This window comes from Channa argus, chromosome 6, assembly GCF_033026475.1.
Source record: "Channa argus isolate prfri chromosome 6, Channa argus male v1.0, whole genome shotgun sequence".
Taxonomy (NCBI): domain Eukaryota; kingdom Metazoa; phylum Chordata; class Actinopteri; order Anabantiformes; family Channidae; genus Channa; species Channa argus.
This window is the reverse complement of record NC_090202.1, coordinates 8865940-8888225: the sequence shown is the minus strand read 5'-3', so window position 1 is coordinate 8888225 and position 22286 is coordinate 8865940. Positions and strand designations below refer to the sequence as shown.

The window sequence follows — 22286 nt, the reverse complement described above, 5'->3', positions numbered from 1 at the left end:
GCTGCCTGTTGGGTGATTTAAAGAACTTCATTAAAGCAGTCCACATTCACTTTAATGTTTGATCTGTGCTAAACTGAAGTCTTTTGCCACTAACATATTGATTATCTGATCCAGTTTAATTCATTTTATTTAATAAAATGCTAAACCATGTCACACTAGTTGATAAAATAAATGATCTGAATGGCATACAATTAAACTGAGACATGGTGGTTAGTTTTATATAAATTTAAATGAGCGATCAGCCCACAGTCCAGTCAAAACATGTACTACGAACTGTACACAATGCGCCCATTTGATACTCTAAATACTCTGACTGCACAAGTCTTACTAAACTTATTTACATTTTTAAAAAGACCTTATATTTTTTTATTTTAATTAATGCGTTTTTTGCCTTATTCCCTTAAGTTGTGGAGATGCTGGAATTTATGCATTTCCCATTGGTATGACTACCTACCTGCCTCCCTCTGGTTTAACTTGATCATATAGGACCTACTGTGGCAAACAAATGAGTAGCAATGCTTATATGCCCATTCATTTGATATAAATAGCAAAAGTTGTTTCTGGGGAGGTTAAGAGGTTTCTGGAAGCCTCACCTTCAGCCTACTTATTGGTCTAAAATCTAAAGACTTCATACAGCCATGGCCATCTAACTCTCTATTGATATCATTGTTTGGGACATCCAGCAAGAAAGAAACACAATCTCGCTATTAAACCATACATGGACTTCCTAGTTGCTGGTGCGTGTGATGATCTGAGGCAGGTGTGATGTGACTCGTAACTGTGCTGTGGTAACCAGAGAACTGCATTTCGCCGTCACTTATTGGAACAGTCATGTTAGATATAAATAGCTTTACTGAAAGCTGTGCAGGAACTGAAGGAATCTCATCTCAACAGCAGGGAGGGATCAGTCTGCCTTTGTGTGCCTAAAGTGCACTGATTGCAGACCGTCTCCACAGAAGACCGGACACATTAAGCCCGCAGATCGACTGCCCAGAGAGAGCCATTGGATAGAGACAGCGTAGTATACCCAGTTAAACTAGGAGAATGAGTTGTATCTTTTAAATATAAACACAAGCTACACTTTTAGGATATGGGTATAATTGCATCCAAGCCTGGGAAACAAGCACAGGTCCTGCTTCTGGGTCTAGACGGATCAGGAAAGACCACCTTGTTGTACAAACTAAAGTACAATGAGAGCGTGGTAACTGTGCCAACTGTGGGCTTCAACGTGGAGATGCTGGAGACGGACAGGAGCAGCCCAAACCTGACAGTGTGGGATGTGGGGGGGCAGAAGAGGATGAGGCCTCACTGGAGGCATTACTATGCTGATACAGCTGGACTGGTGTTTGTGGTGGACAGCTGGGATCAGAAGAGGCTAGATGAGGCCCGCAGGGAACTTCATCGGGTAATTAAGTCAAATAATTCTGTATAAAAGACTCTTTAATTTTTTATCAGGATATAAACATTTACAGTCTGCTTTAATGCATAAATATGTTATTTAGTTATTGTCACCTCAGTTTTATTTTTACTGCAGAATAATGTATGTGAAGTCTGCAGTGTGTTTGGGATAAAGCGAATTGAGACTAGAAGACATCTTTTCACTCATTATTTGGCTACACAATCATGGTACAGTGAATGTTGTACTGCATATGCAACCACTAAGATCTATAAAGTAAATGTCCCATTTTTGCACTCATCTTTCATCCAGTTTAGCATTATGTAGCCACTGCCGTGCTCCTGGCTTCTTTTCATGTTCTTTGCCAAAAGGTACATTTGTAGCTTTGTGCAGTTGAGTAATGATGGCATCTTCATGGATGCCAGCTGGAGTTTGACTTCATGCAATGTCCTTCACAGTATGTGGTCATCGACTTTAACACAAATTTACATATTAGATAGATATATAAAGCAAATACCCTGTTTAATTCAAAGTGGGGTACATTTTGAGTAGCTACTGCTGGAGCTTTTGTAATTGGAAGTATAGTTCATTCTATGCCTCCCCCTACGTGACATATTTAGAGTAGCCTACTGATGCTTTTCTCTAATCTCTATTATTTTGAAACCGGTCCTTACATATTATTTTGAAATTTTTTTGTCTGGTTTCTTACTTGTTCAAACAATTCCTAACCATGTTGCATTAGACTCAAAGGCCAAAACTGAGAAAACGGTGATGTCCGTTTTATAACCTTGTCTGGACAATTAAGAAATCTAATTGGCAGTCATCTTTGTTGTTGTTGTACTTTGGGTCGTGTATTTTCAATGTAGGCTATGTAACCTGTTTGCATTTAATTACAACATAATACATTTGTTGTAAGAGGATTATGATTCAGATGAGCACATCATTTTTATTGATATTACATTTTAGCAATTTTGCAAAGGAATGCACTTAGGTTTGTTGTGGTCTTTATTTTAATCTTCACACTACCAACAGTTTCACAATATAGTGATTACATTTTACTTCTGTGCTTTTCATCATTTACTAGGTCCTGAGGTACAAGAGTCTCAAAGAAGTTCCTCTTGTGGTATTTGCCAACAAACAGGACCTTCCTGGAGCTGTAGGCCCAGACACTCTTTCTCTAAGACTTAACTTGGAAAGAATGTGTGAGGGCAGAGCCTGGTTCATCCAGCCCTGTTCAGCCACCACGGGGATGGGACTAGAGGAAGGTTTCAGGAGGATAGTCTATCTGATGAAGACTCCACTAAAACAGGCTCAAGAAGACATTAAGGTTAAAATGAGGTCAAAGTGCTTCAGTTTCACAGCAGTGAAACAAGTCTTACCCTGCAGCAGATGATGGAAGATCCTTTTTGAAGTTTCCATTAACATTTATAAGACATAAGCCATACAATTGTATTACTTATCAGCATATGAAATACAAAATACAAATACAAAAAATACAAAAAAGAAGCAATTAGAAGCATGATATTAACACAATGGTTATTGTTAATATGGGTGAAAGAATCAGCTTTTGCTTAATTATGAAGACAAGAAAGTAATCTTGGATGGTTTTGAGAAACAGTAAAAATTAAATCTTATGCATTTTTTATTAAGTGTATCACATTATTAAAATGTTTCAAACATATTATTTTATACATGATTTATTTATTATTTGGACATGACACTGGTGGTGTTAACTAACAATATGTGAAATAACCTATATACCTATATTTTGCATCTAATTTATGTTTGTGTCATTTAAGGGAGACAAACATACCATGATTCATGTGCTGAATACTTTATTATGGTTAATTCTAATTATAGCTCCAAGAAAAAAAGGCAAATATAACTTTTTTTCTAATTTTGTCATTTTATTTATTTATTTATTTATTTATTTATTTATTTATTTATTTATTTATTTATTTGGAGAAATCATAAAGATGCCTAGAAATCTTTCTGTATTGGTTGCTTTGACACAACATATTACTTATGTTGTTATGTATATTACTTAATAGTTTATAAAAACAGTAATGCCATATTAAGCATTAAGTATCTCTCAATAAATGGATCTTGTTAAAATCTTTTCAAATTAAGGTCCTTAGTTACATTAGTAAATGCTTGATGTTTATTAACATGTATGTAATCAACTTCACAGCTAAGCTAGTTTTTTAAGGGTAATGAATATCAACTTATTTGACCAGCTCCAAACAAAAGGTTTAGATTAATGGACGCACTTTATGTACAGGTTTTGTTTTTTCATGTATCTTCATGTAGCCTTAGCAATACGTTATTGTGAATGTTATACTCAATAAGCATTTATTAATCCTCTTTATGACCCTGCTTGCAAAAATGTATTCCCTAAATAGTTATAAATAAATAAGTACTACTTAACCATTTTTTTTTTTTTTTGTCCTTTCGGCTTATCCTGTGAGTTCAGGGTTGGCACAGCGGATCATTGTCCGCATGTTGATTTGGCACAGTTTTTACGCCGGATGCCCTTCCTGACGCATCCCTCCCCAATTTCTACTGGGCTCAGACTGGCACTGCACAGCTGGGGAGGGGAAGGGGCTGAAGGGGGTGAAGGGGGTTCAGTGTCTTGCCCAGAGACACTTCGACATAGAGCTGGGACCGGGGGTCGAATAGTTAACCATTTATTAATTTTTTTATTTATTTGTGGCCATTAGTGTAAAGTTGAAATCATGTGTTCATTAAATAACACTTTCTAAATGCATAAGGACAATAAAGACACATTTTGATTAACCTTGTAAATGACCCCACACATATTATAATGTTGACTAATGGTTCACAAACTGTACATTAAAACAGTACAAAACATATTTAGTGTCTGTCATTCCTAATAAAACACTGTAAATAGTAGGCTAATAAATTCCTTTGTATACAGTTCAAAATACACCTTGTAAAATGTTTTGTTTTCCTGTTTTTTACACAATCATCATTGACACATTATATTTACCATGTTAATTAAGACACAAACGAATTTATGGATTTACCTCTAATCCTTTTATATAAACAGTGGTAAGGGTTTTGTAATGATGAGCAGATGGGACATCAGCTGACTCAGGAATAGACTGAGTGTCAGCTCAGACACAGACATGGTGCCAGCTTAATTTAAGGATATGTGGACCGACCCATGAACACTCGACCGACTTGAGCGACCACAGCTGACGTGGCCAACTAAGGACAAACCTAGCCAACTCAGGAAAATGTGGCTGGTTAAAAAAACAGATGGCCAAATTGAGAACAGTTAGCTTGTTGACTTCCCTTAGAACAGTAGTAGTCAGTCAACTCAAAGGGCAGATGTAGTGTTGGCATTACCTGACGAAGGAACAGGTGTCATTCAACTCAAGATTTGGTTGCTCTCTCAAGAACACCTGACGTTTTGGCTGAAGTCGGCCAATCCAAGAACAGATAGGATGTCAGCAGAATGAGGACCAGACAGCTTATCCACTGAGTCAGAAACACGCAGGCAATTCAGGAAAAATGTCTGAGTCAGGGGCACATGGCGGACTCGGGAACACATAGCAAACCCATTAACACCTTTCCAATTCAGACACAAAGGGACATGCGGCAGACTTATGAACATTCGGCTAGCTCAGGTGGCTGAACCAGCAACACATGGGGGCGACTCAGGAAAAGGCAGCTGACTCAACAAGTGGATAACTCAGGTACAAGTGGTCTACGTAAGAACAGGTGTTGGCTGACTCAGGAACAGCCTCGGAAGAATACAGAAACAGCAAACGACAGGGTGTCGACTGACTGACAGGAAATGACAGCAACAGAGAAGCCAATGATCGATGGGGCCGCCATTACCTGTCTAAGGAACAGGTGTCTCTGGACAACACGAGACAGACCAGCCCACTCACTCAGGATCACATGGCCAACTCAAGGACACACATCTGACTCAGGAACACCTGGTCAACTCCGTTAGTTAAGTCAGGAAAACCCAGTCAACTCAGAAACTCAAGGACAGGTATTTATTGAGCTAACAACATACTCAAGACAAGACAGAAACAGGACGTTACGGGTCTGAAACGAAACAAGGTGTTGGCTATTGCTGATTCAGGAACAGGAATAGATAGGTGTCGATAAACTCAGGAGCAGATGGATTGTAAGCCAAATGACAGAGGACTCATATGACACAGGACCAACTACGTCAGCCTACTTTCAGCTAGAAACAGCTTATAAAGGACATTATTGCTTGTATATGGCTTTTTAAATATCTTTTATACTGATGACATCAATGACATCATATCATTGCCTTTGAAGGTTTTAAGGTTCACTGACTATGAATTTGCCTAACTAGTATATAAGGAAGTGAAGTCTTAATTTGTCATAGAAACTTCATTCAACTTCCTAAGCGTAGGCCACTTTTAGGAGATGGCCGCTATTATTTTTTACTTTAGTAACATTGATCTATTTTACTTTTTGTCACATTTTTCTCCCCATGTAAGTCAATGACAGACACGTGAAATTTACCTTCAACTTGCTTCTTTTGATCAGTTGCGTGTATCATCATACTTTTGCGTAGAAACTTCATTTGAGTCTAAACACTTTCAACTTTTTGTCTGTCGATCAGCTTCTTTGTATCTTTTATACTTTTTGAATAATCGCAGTTTTAATTCGAGGTACTTTTTGGTGATTTTAAAACTTCTTTAGTGTGTATTGCAGAATGTTGGCCCAGGTAGATTGAGTGACATCACACGTACTCTAATTTCTCAGCTTCCACTTTTATCAACTCTTTTCCTCCTTTCCTTCTTTTCTTCAGTCAACTCTCATCTTTCATTAAGTATTTTTGTCTTCTTTTGGGAAATGTAACTCTCATAGTGACAGGACTTGTGGTTCTTTCTGCAAGTGGAGACAGTGCCGTCTGACACTCACAAACTCGATTCAGAAACTGAGTCATCAAAACTTGATGACATCACATAATTGCCTCTGAAGTTTTTAAGGCTAACTGGCTTTGATGTTTGATTAACCAGTATATAAGGAAGCAACATTTTCTTTCAGCTATTTCAGCAAAAACAGTTCAGCTTTTTCCAGTTTTCCTTGGAAAATCCTTTCAGTGCCAAAGCATTCACGGAGCGTTTTCTTTTGGAAATCCTTTTTCTAGTTTAGTTAAGGTTTTCAAAGCAATCAGGATTTCAGAGCCTACTTGGGACCACCCAGTTCTCCAGTTTGGGACTACTGGTCCTTCTTTTTTGTTCATATGTTGTAGTTTGATGATTTTCATTTTAACCCTAATGTAAGCAATCGCATTTGGAATACAATTACGTATCATCTGCAATAAATATAATGAGTCAGAATGCATTTTCAGGTTACAAAATGTGAGACATCTTAAGAAACACGTTAGTGGGGTAGTTATTTTATTGTTGGTGTGCATTTGAAAGAGATGGCGAAGTCTTTGGGTCAAGATTCCTTCCTACCAGTGAGCCAATCACCAACTAGCACATGTTCACTATCATGACACAGAGTTTCCTGAAATGACAAGACACATGCCAGGCCCACAAGGGCCCTTGTGCAGGCTACAGTAAAGTAATTGTAGAGCTCCTTTTGTAACTCCTTCTGTAGCGAGAATGAATTTGACTTAAAGCTGAAGTAGCCTAGTATTTGTGCAGTATATTTGTAAATGTTAGTGGTAAAATACCAGATCTCAACTAGGCACACAGATCTTTTAATTTGTAATAAATTATGGCCAACATAATTTCAGCAACATGATTTCGGCATCGTATTGTGTGTACATAAATGCATGTTTCGCTGAAATGTGTTAATGACTGTCTATCATGAGCATGCTTGAGGTTTGTCAGCAAAAATCCCAGTGCTTCAAACATCAACTCTGTTTACACCCTGAATATGTATTCAAATTTAGACTCTGTCCCAAAGTTTTCAGACTCTAAGGATCCCTCTGTTCCTCACTTTGGAAAACTAGTATACAAGATTTATAGTATACAATGTTTATCAGACATTGTTGTCTGGCAATGTCTCTAAATTTCTCTCCCAATTTTGTTTAAGTTAATTTTTGTAATAGGTGAGACAGGTACACATGTTCGATTTCCCTTTCATAAAACCAAAATTTGTAAGTTTTACCTAAGATATCATGAGAGGCAGATAAAGATGGCAGGTATTATTAAAGGTTTACTGCGTTTAGATCAATGTGTTAAAAATAAACTGTTATCATGTGACATTATTATGATTATTATGAGTTTTTCTTCTCTTTTCTTTTAAATATGTAGTTTTCCAAATATGTTTGGCAGTTTTATTTAAATATGGATGCAAATAAAATAAAATAAAATAAATATGTATTTGATTAGGATGATTCTATACATATGTACAAACTGTAGACATATGACAAACGTGCAATGTACAGAAGCAACAATACATTTTACCAATAACAATACTCATCAAGTAAATCAATAGATTTAACTCAGTTGCTAGATTATTGATTGCACCCACTATCACCTCAATAAACATACCTTCATAGAGTCTAATATTAATTTTTCTATGGAGATTGTTTTAGGTGAAATTTTGTGATTTGCAGACTATAGTTTCTGCTGCTGTTGTTCTATTATATATTAAGATGTAAGGATTTTTTTTTTATATGGGCAGAATAAATGTTACAAACACAAACAGGTGCCATTATAATGTAAAAAAAAACGTATAGTCATGATCAAATCAAAGTTTGTATGTACTGTAGTTATGTGGCGCGCCCTGCAGATAGATGCTAACAGTGCCACCAATGAGAGCACAGGGGGTTTCCCCACCCTTCCTCTACGCCAGAGCGAGGCTGCCCTCCACCACCGGCATTCCCAGTATGCACCGCGGACAGAGCAGCAAAAAATAGTCCGCTAACGAAGGCTGAGAAAAGGGAACTAGAAAGGGTAGCTCACATCTAAATCCAAGGGTTTAGCTGTACTTAACGCAACCAGAACTGCTAACATGGCCGACAACGAGAAACTAGACAACCAGCGACTGAAGAATTTCAAGAATAAGGGCCGTGATTTGGAGGTAAAAGTTATGCATATTGGTGTCGAGAGTCTCTTCTTTTCCTGGGCTTCGCCGCCGCTCTGTTCGCGGCCAGCTTTGCGTCTTGGCTTCCCTGTGACGTCGTTTCTAATTTTCAACATCGTGAACTTTGTACTGAGAGTCTTAGCCAGGGCCTTCGCAGAATAACAGATTTAGATTGCTGGCGTTGGCTAAACGATTTCCGTCTGACTTTTACGGGTTTCTTTGCGCCGTGAGACTGCGTTGGTTATAAAACATTTCAGACAGCAAGCTAGTGTTGTTGCATCCGCTGGATATGCTCTGCTAGCTTACCAACTCCTGCCAGGCCCACGGGGAGCATGCTATCTTAACTAAAGATACACATCACCCTTTTGGACAGGTTTAGGTCGACGTATTAGCTGCTGAAAGTGCAAGCACATGCAACGAAGTTTCAAGTTGTTTTTTGAGGAGGTTTTTGCTTTATTTATAATGCCAATACGACGGCAGATTAACGTTACCTTCACACTGCAGTTAACATTAGCTAAATTGCGTGCTAACGCTAGCGTAGTCGCTAGCTTGCTAACGTTAAGCTCGATGGCTGGGCTTGGTGCTGTTGGTGGCTGCAGTTCCACCCATCCCCCGTCTTTACCACCAAAAACAATGGCGGTAACCAGTTAGCCCCTCACTCGGCCAGTTACTAGTCTCCGCGTTTTGTTATTTTTTTTCATCAGTCGTCTATCATAATTACACACAAGGTTACCACGACCAGCTAGTCGACTCCCTTCACATGACGGAGATCAAAGCTACATGCTAGCTAACGTGGACCCACACGCTAGCAGTTGATTAACAATCAGCTCAAACTGCTAAATTAATATTAGCAAGTAGTGCTTGTGTTTTCAGGCGGGTTGGCTTTAAGATACATATGAGCTGGATATACCCATATATCCTATTTGACGAGTAGTTCCTATAGAAATGTTGGCCACCGAACTTGAATTCTGTTGCCTAACAACCTGTTAATAACGTAAGTCGTATATCATCTATGTAATGTATTATATCTGCAGGTAAACAGTACTTTTGCTAATAAACAATATGGTAACCCATATACTCAGTCAGCTAATATTGTTCAAATATCTACAATACATCATCCTCCATCCAGGACATAATGTTAAAGGTTTTCTTTCAGCGTATAATTGTTTTATATTACAGACTATGGGGATTAGCAGACTTGTTAGGGTGAATAAAATGGTATTGTAATTTTAAGATGAGTCATAGTGACTCAAACCAATGTGTTTGGGTGCTGTCATATGCAGCATGTGGCTTGCTGATTTTATGTTTTATGTATTACTAAAGCTCTGATCATTAATTGGATGCAGATCTCACATAGTGTCCAAATATAATGTCTTACTTGGTACTACACGTATGGATGACACAGTTTGGGAGTAAAGCTCCTTGTTTTATAAATTTGTTATGCTATCTATCCCACAGACTATGAGAAGACAGAGAACAGAGGTAGTGGTGGAACTCAGAAAGGTAATTACATTGTTATTTTGTGCTATTAACTCCAAACACCCAAATTAAAATCTTTCCTTTTTATTGCAGTTTATCTTTGAAATAATGTACTGAAAGAATTTTACTTATCACTCTGAGTTTCCATGAGAATATGCATGAAGTGTTATTTCTGTTCTACCACCACAGAATAAAAGAGATGAGCACCTTTTGAAGAGGCGAAACGTGCCCCATGAGGACATATGTGAGGACTCTGATGTCGACGGAGATTTCAAATCGGTACAGTTGTGTGTTTGTGTGTGTGTGTTTGTCAGTGTGTGTGTGTGTATTCCTTTGGAAGGTGTCTGCTACCACCAGAGTATCAGGCCAAGGTTTTGTGTTTTAAGGTTAGTAGTTTCTAGTTTTTGTAAGGTACCACTGAAGTAGCTGGAATGGCACATAGTATATTCTAGTTTATTTTTTTTACCTCAGGTTTTGCTCACTGGTTAAGTACTTCAGAGGTTTAGGACCAGCTCACACCCAATGGTGCCTGAATCGTGCTCCTAGCTCAGTGTTAGTTGGATGAGGTGCAAGTGTGAACAAACTCTATTTTTTCTGTGCAGCTTGAATTTTCCTGACATAAGAGCCAATTTAATTTAACTTCCTTGGCAGACAAGATACAAAGCACCTCGAAATTAAGGTTGCCTTAGTATGTAATCTCCATAGTAAACACGTGGAGTTTTAAGTTTGTGTTGGAAAATCAAGTATGATTAAATTTTATTGCTTGTGTTTTAAATAATTTTCCTGGTGAAAAAAGGTGGGTATAAAGAAACAGGGATTGAAACTAGTATAACCCCCTTTATTGCAATACTTATTTGAAATTCACATATCAGACAGAAAATGAGCCCCCACTGCTGCTCTTTTTGGATCAATAGCTGTGACATACTAAAAACCTATGTAATCATTAAAGTGATTAATTATTGTGTATGTACATGCAGTTTGAGCATTCACATTGAGATACATTTTTGAGCTTCAGACACCCCAGAAGCTTGAAGCTCGAAAGTAAAGGTCTCAGTAGTCATCCCTTTTTTTTGATGCAGTGTTGACTTACATGGGACCTACATGTTTTATAATAACTTTGCTACAGACAATGGATCAATCAGAAGTCTCTGGGTCTGTTGCCATTACTGTATTGAAATGGGTTCTCAGGAGTTCAGAAATTCAATCTCACTAACTGCCTGTTGGTATTAGGGGGGCTGACTTGAAATGGGCTGCCTAGCAATATATCAACAATGACGTACTTCTCTGACTCACTAACACATTCAAGAGGCTTTTGTTGAGAGTGTGCTAGTTGAAATATTCAAATCAGTAACCACTGTGGGACTGCTTTCATTTGGTCTAAAATAACTAAAAAAAATTTCAGCATTTTGTGGTTGATTCTTTTAATAAGCTTATGTTGACTCAGGATCTTTTTTTTAAGTGTTTCTTCAAGGTCCTTTAACTTGTTTTTAAAATATTTTTTTCTATCTATTGTCACCATTGTCTGTTTAATTCACAGCCATAGACTGTAAATACACAAATTGTTTTAACTTTTGTTTTAAGTTCATCATTATTTGAAATCACACTGGCAATCAGCTGCAATATTGAAATTACTGTATTTAAATAAAGTGATACTCGGAGGCAGGCTACTCTGGCCTCTGAGCACCCTGTAGACGGCCATCAATTGAGTTTGCCAATTGGCCAGTGATCATGTTGAATACTGGCCTGCATGTCCAGCCTGCTGACTATTACACCAAAACATCAAATTTGTGTTAGAGAGAATGCAAGTCACTGCTTTGTCCTGATGGCATTTCTCATCCTCCTCTCCCCTCACTGTTTTCAGTGGTGTTTTGGTGCCCTTTCCTCCTGCTTTTTCAATTACAAAAGCAATTTTAGGAGTCACTATTTTTAATGCAAAGCTAACAGATGCTTACTCAGTTTCATTTGGTGCTGCCAGGGTACGCATTCTTCAGGGTATTCGGATGGCTTACGTTGGAGGGGGAACTGCTGTGTTTCACAATATTGAGCTGTTTTCTGCCAAACCATGTGTTTAACCTGTTACTGACCATTGTTTAACTCTTCGCATTAGGCACAAATGTGTCAAAGCGTTATTATAGAATGATGACTTTCCAATATGTTTATTTCAGCAAAACACCTCCCTTGAAGCAATAGTACAAGTAAGTATTGTTTTATTTAATCACATATCTAGGGAACAATGTAGTTTATCTGTCAGAATGTATGCATTAAATTAGAAAACAGGCTAATCTTCTTTTTGTTGTTGTTGGTTTTTTTTTTTTGTTTATTTCTTGCATTTGTTTCACAGCATACTGCTTAAAGGACCAAAATTTATTTCTTAAAATGTTGTGTTGTAGAATGCCACCAGTGATAACCAGGGTGTCCAGCTGAGTGCTGTGCAAGCTGCCAGGTAGGAAGACACATCCTTAAATGCTTTGGGTTTACAGAGTACTACATGAGTTTACACAAGTAGTTTGGCCAGTAATTGGATATTAAAAGTCTATGACCATTTGATGACATGTGTATCATAAACTTGACATTTCTTAATGTCGGTCTGGGCACAACAGAGTTTGTTTGTGCTTTTACACAAACAAGTGCTGTTGTGCCCAGATTGACATGTGGGTGCAGTGTGTTTGTGGTGTAAAAGCAAAGCGTAACAACCACCAGATCATATGATAGTGACTTTAGTGTGAGTTCAGAAGAAAAGCAGCTACTTAATCTGTTGCGCTTAACAGAGTAGTCGAGCTGCAGTGTGAACAAAATAAACGTACATGTGAAAATGATGCAAATGACACGACATGAGGTTTTCAATACTTCTTATATTTAGAGATTTTATTTTTGCATTTCTCCTTAAAAACTACAGAACCCAGTATTTTTTTTCAATCAGTAAATATATTACATTTGTCAAGTGAAATAGTTTAAATATTGTTACAGATTACTGTCAAGAAAATGTGATGACTATCATACTTTCACTGCCCATGACACAGGTGTATTTGTGAGTGTATTCTGTGTATTCTGTCCGAAGAGGCTTTCAGCTTAACACAGAGAAACAATATATTTACAATATAGAAAATATATTTCCTTTGCACTTTTAGGAGCTGCATATATTTTCCAGCTTGATTAGACAGGAGTGATTCAAAGTAAATCAGTCCCATCTGATTAATGGACACTGTAAAACATGCTGCAGCTCACTACTGCAGCCTTCTGGAGGTGGAATTAGGTGTTGCATGAAACATGTGTACATTCCAAGACTTTTTGGGTTTAATCTTTGTTTGTAGGCCTTTTTAAAGTCTGCTGCTTTTTATTCACATGCAGATACATCACATTGTACTTTATGTTATGTAATGATTTTCTTCATAAATGCACTGTGGAGGAGATGATTTACATCATTTGTGTCTGATTTATTTAACTAACTGGTTTCGCTTTTGTTTTTTTGTAGGAAATTGTTGTCCAGTGACCGTAACCCTCCCATAGATGACCTGATTAAATCTGGGATCCTTCCTATACTGGTCCACTGCCTGGACAGAGATGACAAGTAGGCAAACTGTAATTCTGTTTGTATCCATATAGTAAAGAGTCGTGTCTTTCATTTGCGATAATTATAGTACAAGTTAGCCCTTTTTCCAGGTATGTTGAGTTTATGTACACTTCAAAGTTATGCAAATAAACCATCAGGGTTTAGGCCAGCCTCTGTCTCAATTGTGAGAGAGATAGATCTAAATAGATAAATAAATATATAAGCATGCGCTTACTGTTCACTTTTTTTGTGTTTGGTACCTTCATACATTTCTCCATTGTCACCTCTTTATAGCCCATCTCTCCAGTTTGAGGCAGCCTGGGCTTTAACCAACATAGCATCAGGAACTTCAGAGCAGACCCAAGCAGTGGTCCAGTCCAGTAAGTGCAAATGCATCAAAATATAGCTTTTTTTGAGGGGGGGTTGTTTTCTTTGTCTTGATTTAGTTGTGGCATCTTTTTATTTTGATGAAAATTTCTTGTCTATCCAATCTTTAACGAACAATTTGCTGTTGCAGTATTTCCAAATTGATAACAAATATATTCAAATTTTCATTACATAATCAGTAGATGGTCTGATTTTAACTTTTTCAGAAAGGTGACTAATAGAATCATGTGCGGTATAAGTATCTACATGAATGATGGAGATGGGATAACTAGTTTTTATTCAGCAAGCATACATTTTATAAATGATGTTTATTTTGCAAGTGGCATCGTAAAATTACAAAAACTATGGAGCATGTCCAATGTCCCAATACCACTTTTTCTCAGATTGAGTACAAGTAGCAAAGAAGTGACTGTGACGCAGGAGGTAGAGTGGTCGTCCACCAATCCAACAGTTGTTGGTTTGATCCCCCCTCCTCCTGTCACATAGATGTCCTCTAGCAAGACACTGAATCCCAACTTAGTTGCTCCCTTTAAGTGTAGGCTCTCCCATCTGAGTGTGTGAATCTGAGTCTGAATGGGTTAAAGCAGTGTACAGCACTTTAGAGTACCAATACGTAGAAAAGGGCTATATAAGTGCAGACCATTTACTTACATTTGAGTATTTGCTGATACTAAGTACTGATATGAGTACTAAACTATAATTTATTGGGCAGTAAAGTCCTAATCAATCCTCTGCACAGTTAATCTGATGAGACCATGGCAGATAGTGCTGGTCCAAAAACTAGTGAAGACATACCTGAAGACTTTTAAAGACTGGACAGTTCACACTTAAACACTGTTTCCTCAGACTGACACAGCTTTCTAGTCTCTGACCAGTCTGGAATAAACACAGACCAGACAGCTGAATGTTCTAAGGTGTACAAACATCCAAATACAGCGCGACAGAAATACTCAAGTTTTAATCTGCCAAAAGAAATATGACGGGTACTAAGGTTTTATAAACGGAGCGAAGTTCGCAGAAAATCACAAAAAAAAGAAACAACAATGAAAACAACAATGAATAAAGTACTGATTTGGAGTGAGATCCTAGATGGAGAGGCACAGACAACACAGGCTATGGAGGTAAACTAATTTTGTAAAACAAGGTGAGCTTGTGATAAAGTTTTAGTTTAGTAGATCTCCCTCTGTTTGCCCATGTCAGTTGTAAACAATAAAATATTAAATAATCTTGAGAAACATGAGATTGTTAGTAACTGGATCTCACGTTTTAGCAGAGCTTGCATTTACTCCTTACTTTTGTTGTTGGGAGCTCTAAACCACAGATGTATTTGATGTTGTATTGGCTACAATATGAGAAGTTTTACAAGTACATAAGGGCAGTATCACACATCCCTACTTGCAAATATGTAGAATGCCAATAAATTTTAATTAACAAATGCAATGAACTAATATTCCAAGATCTGGCATTGTTTGGAAATTGCCTTATGTTTTAATAAAGAAACATAAAACGAAACTGGTGGTTTACTGCTTGCACTCATCTTTTTTTTTTTTTTTTTTGCATTGTCTTGCACGGTTACACACACATGCACTTTGACACCTCTTTGTTTCCTTTGTGTAGATGCTGTACCACTGTTCCTAAGGCTGCTTCACTCTCCTCACCAGAATGTGTGTGAACAGGCCGTCTGGGCCCTGGGCAACATTATAGGTGAGTCACTGTTGGTGTAAACATGGGTTTGTTAGACATAGTCAGTTCCAAGGTGACATCCCCTGCATCTGTGTGTGTCTGTATGTTTCTCTTCTCCAGGTGATGGTCCGCAATGTAGAGACTACGTGATCAGCTTGGGTGTGGTCAAGCCTCTGCTCTCTTTCATCAGTCCCTCCATTCCCATCACCTTCCTCCGCAATGTCACCTGGGTCATGGTCAATCTCTGTCGCCACAAGGACCCTCCACCACCCATGGAGACGATCCAAGAGGTATGTATGGGAAAATAAGTGTCTGTAGAGCTTAATCATTTATCAAAAGTATGGGTGTTTTAAGTATTAGCAACCAATCCTTTTGCAGTGTCATTTCCTAATGATTTTTTGAGTTTCCTGTAAGGAGGAACCATATAGTTTGTTACAAATATTAAAATGGAGACAAAAGTCTGTTTTACTTTATTTAGTTGTATTGATTTTATTACTGACTTCCAGTTAAAATCCTATTTATAAAACTGCCAGGGTTACATCCTACATAATAATTTATTACTCCTTTATTTATTACTGGATAATTTATTCCCATTTGTGGTTTCCACCACAATCTAAAAGTCTTCTAATTTTACCCTTATAGTGAAATCCTAAAAGCACGTTATAATATTATGGTGTAACCAGGACAAATCTGCCTAAACTGTTTTATGTTTGACAGAGAGAGGCAGAGAGAATTAGAACTTCACCGGGGACCTACCAAACTAGTAAAATGTGGGCAAATGTGTTGCATTGCTGTCTGGTGCAGAAATAATTAGGGTGAGATGAGGTGTTAATGCAGCTATAAAGAAACCTTTATGGATCACACATAGGGACGATGATAGTGTTTTCATCCACCATAATTTTTTCCACCCTCTGACTCTTCTCAATTGTTTTCTCAGATTCTGCCAGCTCTCTGTGTGCTAATCCACCACACTGATGTCAGCGTGAGTACTTGGAATTTTAAGAAGGCTATGGTGCTGTTGCTCTGTTATATACACTGCTAAATCATCACTGTCTACTGAAGTTTAAAATAAAGCGAGACATGTTCATTTGAATCTCTTGGCCTTTTGCTGCTTTCAGATCTTGGTAGACACCGTGTGGGCTCTGTCCTACCTGACGGATGCTGGGAATGAGCAGATCCAAATGGTCATTGATTCGGGCATTGTCCCTCATCTGGTGCCTCTGCTTAGCCACCAGGAGGTCAAAGTTCAGGTATGGAGCAGAGATAACTGCAGTTTAGGATTACATAAAAAACCCATTGTCTTAACAACTGATTTCAGTAATATTACATATTTGAATGTGAATATAAATAAATATGTTATCATCATCAAAACAATCACACTTCCCTTTGATGTCCAGACTGCTGCCCTGAGGGCTGTTGGGAACATAGTGACTGGCACTGATGAACAGACTCAGGTGGTGCTCAACTGTGATGCCCTCAGCCACTTCCCTGCCCTCCTTACCCACCCGAAGGAGAAAATCAACAAGGTGATGAATTCTCTCCCTCTTCTCCCGCACACACACACTGATCGTTTCCAACGGCTACATCAGTTGTCTGGAAGTGATGAAATCAGAGACTCAGTGCAAGTGTGAATGCTGTGTGGACAGATAAGTAATAGAAATTCACAACACAAGAGAATTGCAAAGAAGACGACAACGAAGAGGTCATCAGCAGGTGGCTAGTTTTAGTTGGGAGGGGTGGGGAAGAGGGTGTGTGCATGAGATTGAGTGTGTGATGTCATGGGTTGGTGGCGATGGGTACGGAGACCATGTGTCTTTGCTGATATCTGAGTGCATCTGAGACCAGTCACCTGAAAAATGAGGCCTCCTGTGACCTGGACGATGATTAGAGCCTCAAAGATGCCCTCGCCCCACCTAGAGCACTGTGTCTCTGCCAGAGGTCCAACTCTCAGAGTAGACCTCTGGATTCTGATCCATTTTATACACAAAAGCTCAATTGTTTCAAGACCTCATTAAGAGGAATAAAACTGCGTATGTGGTTTTCTTTGCTAATATCATCTATTTGGTTGGAGATAAAATTACTTGTTTTTTTAGGTTAAAACATGTACACTTAGTACTAACTAATGCTTTTCTCTTCTGTAGGAGGCAGTGTGGTTCCTGTCCAACATCACAGCAGGCAACCAGCAGCAGGTGCAGGCTGTCATTGATGCCAAGCTAGTTCCCATGATCATTCATTTGCTTGACAAGGTTGGTATACATCTCCTGTTCATACACAATATCCAGTGCAAAGGAGTGATGTATTGCTTACTTTAAATGCATACATTTCTAGGGTGACTTTGGCACACAGAAAGAGGCAGCCTGGGCCATCAGCAACCTGACCATAAGTGGGAGGAAAGATCAGGTAGGTATCTATAGTATTACACCCTTTGCTCACCAAAATGTGTCATGTGTGCTTTTTAAAAAATACATATTTTCTTGCCCCCCACTGCTGACTACTTGCACCAGGGGGTGTTTAGTCAACCAGATGCTGGAAGGGCAGTGGGTAGAACAGGGAAACAGGAATTGTTAGAAAACAAGCAATTCCCACCCGTTTTACAGTTCCTTTAGAATACTTTTTAAGTGCTTTAGCCTACTCACAATGAAAATTTAAAACATTTTATTCATGACCTGTTTGGTATGTTAACACTATTGGAAGTATAAATATTTAATTTCAACTATTGCAAAACATGAATTGCCAACCAAACCAAGCCAACTATAAACTCCAATTTTGAAAAAACAATTCACAATTTTATTATAAAGCTCTGACTTGTATTATGAGTATGAGCCAGTGTGTGGGTGAGATTGTCCTACTGAGGGACAATCTGGGAGGGAGTCCTGTAACTCTTTGTCTGCAAAATACAGTACATAATGACACAATTATCTGCATTTCTACTGTTCATAAACTTGTGACAGTATTTAATGATCAATATCCATAAGTGAAAACTGTAAATAACTTCCCGTTCGTTTTGCCATTATCATTAAGGGTCAACATAAGCAGCAATTAGTATCATTACCCTGTCTTCACACCGCTTTGCTAAAACACCGGTGCCGACGTTGTCACAGCCTGTCAATGACGTTGATTAGCTGAGTAAATACGTATGTGAATTCCATCATTGGCTGAAGCGCCCAGTCCCTTACTGAATCACATCGCAAAATAGCACAGAATAAATTAAGTGTTTATTTTATTTTCAAATCAGGTTGGATTTTTTATTTATTTTTTTGGTACGCCAAGCAGATTTTCTGTGCGAGCAGACAGTGTCAGCAGTGCACAATTGCACACGCGTGCAGCTTAGAGGGAACAGTGCCAGACAGTATGTTGATATTTGTATTTATACCTAAACACTTTCAGAACCAGTGAATATATTGAACAAGTGATGATAAATATTAACTTAAGAAAATCTCTAATTAAAAATTCTCAGGCAGCGTTTAGTTTCCATGATAAGCTGAGCCATGATTGTTTTGACTTGTTTAAATTGCCCGACCTCTATAATCATTTATTATTTGTTGGTGAGTAAAACCTTTATATCAAAACAAAACATCAACAATATTCGTAATTGTGAAATGGGAAGTGAACATCCATTTATTTTGCATGGTTTTTGTTCTCTAACATGTGAGAGTGTTGATACACAGTACACTTGTCTCTGTGCTGTCTGCAGGTGGCACACCTCATTGAGAAGCAGGTGATCCCTCCATTCTGCAACCTACTGACAGTGAAGGATGCTCAAGTAGTGCAGGTTGTTCTTGATGGCCTCAGCAATATTCTCAAGATGGCTGATGATGAAGCTGAAACAATTGCTAACCTCATTGAGGAATGTGGAGGTAAGTTCACCAAGTTCCATCATGGTGTTATTGTGTTTGTTTGTTTCTTTTAACTACTCCACATCAACTCTGTGTGTGCTTGTGTCTGTTCAAATGCACTGCAATTTGCTCTTCTTCACACAGGTTTGGAAAAGGTGGAGCAACTGCAGAACCATGAAAATGAGGATATCTACAAATTGGCATATGAAATCATTGATCAGTTCTTCTCATCTGATGACGTAAGTTGCAGTTACAGGTGTACACTGATGCCACTTTGCTGCATAACATTGTGAAACTGAGAAACAGGCTGTGGTGTGATAATCAGTTTTCTGATCTTTTTTTTTGACACTGGGTTTCCATTCTGTTAGTACAGGCCCCGTATAATGAACACCAATAGTTTTTGATCTACTGTCATGTCTGCTGCATGTTAACACTCCGTTACATTATGTCATTGTCATTCAGATTGATGAAGACACCAGCCTGGTCCCAGAGGCCATCCAGGGAGGAACATATGGCTTTAACTCGGCCAACGTGCCAGCTGAGGGATTCCAGTTCTAGACGAAATCTGGGGTATTCTGGAGTTTTGTTCACGATGCAGCATTCTGTTCAACATAAAAAAAAATTAGGAGAGAGAGAGCGAGAGTGTGAGAAATTTGATCCATTGTGCTTGGCTCGTGGGATCCATGGCTGCATCTTATCTGAGAGAAAAATGTGTGGATTTCATTTGGCATTCCAGGGGAACCAGCCCAAATGAAGTTTGAGATGGCGAGTGGGTGCGAGTGAGAATGAGTGGCTACATGTTGCAAAAAAGCAAAACATCTACATCGAATGCGTTGAGAGACATGCCGACATAACTTCTGTGTTATTGGAGCTGTCGTCTTTGGAAAACTACTTCAAATGACAACAACAACAAAAAATAAGTAAAAAACTTGATGTCTGCCCGGGGAAAACCAAGGACATCCAAAAATAAGAAACAAAGATCTTAAAGCAAAAATACAGAAATGAATCTAACTTTAATTATGAACTGAGATGAACCATCACAATTCTGCGGTCCTCCGACTAGAAGAGGGCGCCACCCTCAATGTGCCCCTCCCCCAATCGGCCACGGTATCAGACGCGTGTGAATGGACCCATTGTGTATGAATGTCTGGACTCAGTGCTGAGGAGCCAGGTTCATCTCCTCCAACGAGATGCCCCGATGGGGCACCATCCTCTCCCCCTGGTGGGCAAGGCCAGGAGTCCGGCTGCGCGTGTCGCATGTGCGAGAGAATGGACGGATGAGTTGTGTGTGTGCTTGGCTGCGTGCGTGACTGGGAGTGTGCGAGGCTAAGTGAAAACGCATGCAGAGATTGGGAAACGATACAAATACAACATTTGAAGAGAAACAAAATTAAGAAACGCAACAATGAGGTTAGCAAAGATTTCAGGAAAGAAATTCTGCCTTTTGAAAGAGGCTGATCCTCAAATCACTGAAAGGAAGAACTTTGCATATTAAAAAATCATTACAAGGATTCTTCTTTTGTTTTGTATTGTTAAGTTAGTATTAATTGACACTGGACAATGCTATTGGCACGTGTGGAGCAGCAGTGCATTGTAATAAGATGCATTTGGTGGCTTTTGGGCTTTTCTTTTTGCCTCCAGTGTGTTCATTTTTATGATATATATATATATTATTTTTTATTTTCAGCTTTTAGTTTAATTTGTTTCTGTAAAGGTGATTGATGAGGATCGTATTCCACCCTCACACCAGAATCCTAACATACGCACCAGACATGGGCTTAATGTGAAATTCTGACACCATCACTATAATCAACTAAATGACCTGTTCCCCTTGTGATAATTAATTTTTTTCAATTTCAATTTACAGCAAAATCACTGCTTTGCAGTATTGTTGCCATAGCTTTGATTTATCACCAAGGGAGAAATGAACAATGGCCATTTCACGTAGGATTGTGAATCGTAACCTTTGCATGTACTAAACTAAGCACAGTTATTTTTAGGGTATTTTAGTTTACTTAGGCTGTGGATACAGTGTAATTTTCATTTTAAGTAAAACTGTGCTTAAATGTTACACGTGTCCCCCTTCCCTTACTCCTCACTAGTGTCCAATTTGCTAAATAATCTGTGTGGTTTTGCACATGTACTGCAAAGTGAGGCCTGAAGTATTTCTTGAAGTTGGTTGGTTTCCTAGGTTTTGACCTTCCAACAACCTCTACAATATGCATCACTCAACCACAATCTTTGTTGTCTTTCTAGAGTAATCCAATTATACTTTTTAGTGATACTTATGAAAATAATGACTTTATTTCAGGAGCAGCAGTAATGAATCTGCTGATTTATCTCAGCTAGACTAAGAAGGGTTTAACCTTCCTTCTCTAAAAGTCAAAGGAGTCCCCACGTAAGACGAGTTGTGAAGTGGGTTCTCCTGAATAATAAATAAACCCATGAACAAGTTTGCTGTACTTTTTTTTTTTTTTTAGTACTTTGCAGAGTCCTTTAGTCTCATGCTTCTTTTCTTATACCAGCTAGGTGTACAAGCTTACCCTTTTTCATTTTTTTGTGTTAACTTCAAACACTGTAGTAAAATGATTACACTTTGTGCTCATAAACCTTCTGTTGAACATAGGGGTATGTTATGCAGCATTCCTTGTTAGCAGACATGTGGTTTCAAGTCTAAAATTATGAAATGGAAGATGAAAAGGTGGTTTACCCAAAAAGCATTTTGGGAGATAGGCTACAGAATAGGATGTCTTCGAGAAAATAAATAGTGAAACCTAAATCGAGAGACTGCGTGTGTGTGTGTGTGTGGTCTGTTGTGAATAAGTAGTGTGATTCTTACACCCGCGTTTATGCTTTTATTTTTTCCGTATTGAAAAGGGAAGCAAGATGCCTCCGT

The 22286-nt window shown here is 38.4% G+C and overlaps 2 protein-coding genes across 2 annotated transcripts; both read left to right on the top strand.

Annotated features, from left to right (window-relative positions):
* The first annotated feature begins 823 nt into the window (after positions 1-823).
* Positions 824-3077, top strand: LOC137128765 (ADP-ribosylation factor-like protein 14). Its single transcript, XM_067507269.1, has 2 exons — positions 824-1405; positions 2481-3077. The coding sequence occupies exons 1-2, from the start codon at positions 1091-1093 to the stop codon at positions 2787-2789; spliced, it is 624 nt and encodes a 207-aa protein (XP_067363370.1). The 5' UTR covers positions 824-1090; the 3' UTR covers positions 2790-3077.
* Positions 3078-8227: 5150 nt separating this feature from the next.
* kpna4 (karyopherin alpha 4 (importin alpha 3)) lies at positions 8228-22169 on the top strand. Its single transcript, XM_067507846.1, has 17 exons — positions 8228-8452; positions 9914-9958; positions 10124-10213; positions 12100-12129; positions 12325-12377; positions 13407-13502; positions 13779-13864; positions 15489-15575; positions 15675-15844; positions 16492-16536; positions 16673-16804; positions 16952-17080; positions 17696-17800; positions 17883-17954; positions 19249-19411; positions 19535-19629; positions 19853-22169. The coding sequence occupies exons 1-17, from the start codon at positions 8384-8386 to the stop codon at positions 19946-19948; spliced, it is 1563 nt and encodes a 520-aa protein (XP_067363947.1). The 5' UTR covers positions 8228-8383; the 3' UTR covers positions 19949-22169.
* The last annotated feature ends 117 nt before the right edge of the window (positions 22170-22286 follow it).

Bases quoted from the DNA above. Each gene is read 5' to 3' on its own strand.
- LOC137128765 (XM_067507269.1), top strand. From the start codon at position 1,091: ATGGGTATAATTGCATCCAAGCCTGGGAAACAAGCACAGGTCCTGCTT. The intron at 1,406-2,480 runs GTAATTAAGTCA...ATCATTTACTAG, and splicing joins CCCGCAGGGAACTTCATCGG to GTCCTGAGGTACAAGAGTCT.
- kpna4 (XM_067507846.1), top strand. From the start codon at position 8,384: ATGGCCGACAACGAGAAACTAGACAACCAGCGACTGAAGAATTTCAAG. The intron at 9,959-10,123 runs GTAATTACATTG...CTACCACCACAG, and splicing joins TAGTGGTGGAACTCAGAAAG to AATAAAAGAGATGAGCACCT. The intron at 16,537-16,672 runs GTGAGTACTTGG...TGCTGCTTTCAG, and splicing joins TCCACCACACTGATGTCAGC to ATCTTGGTAGACACCGTGTG.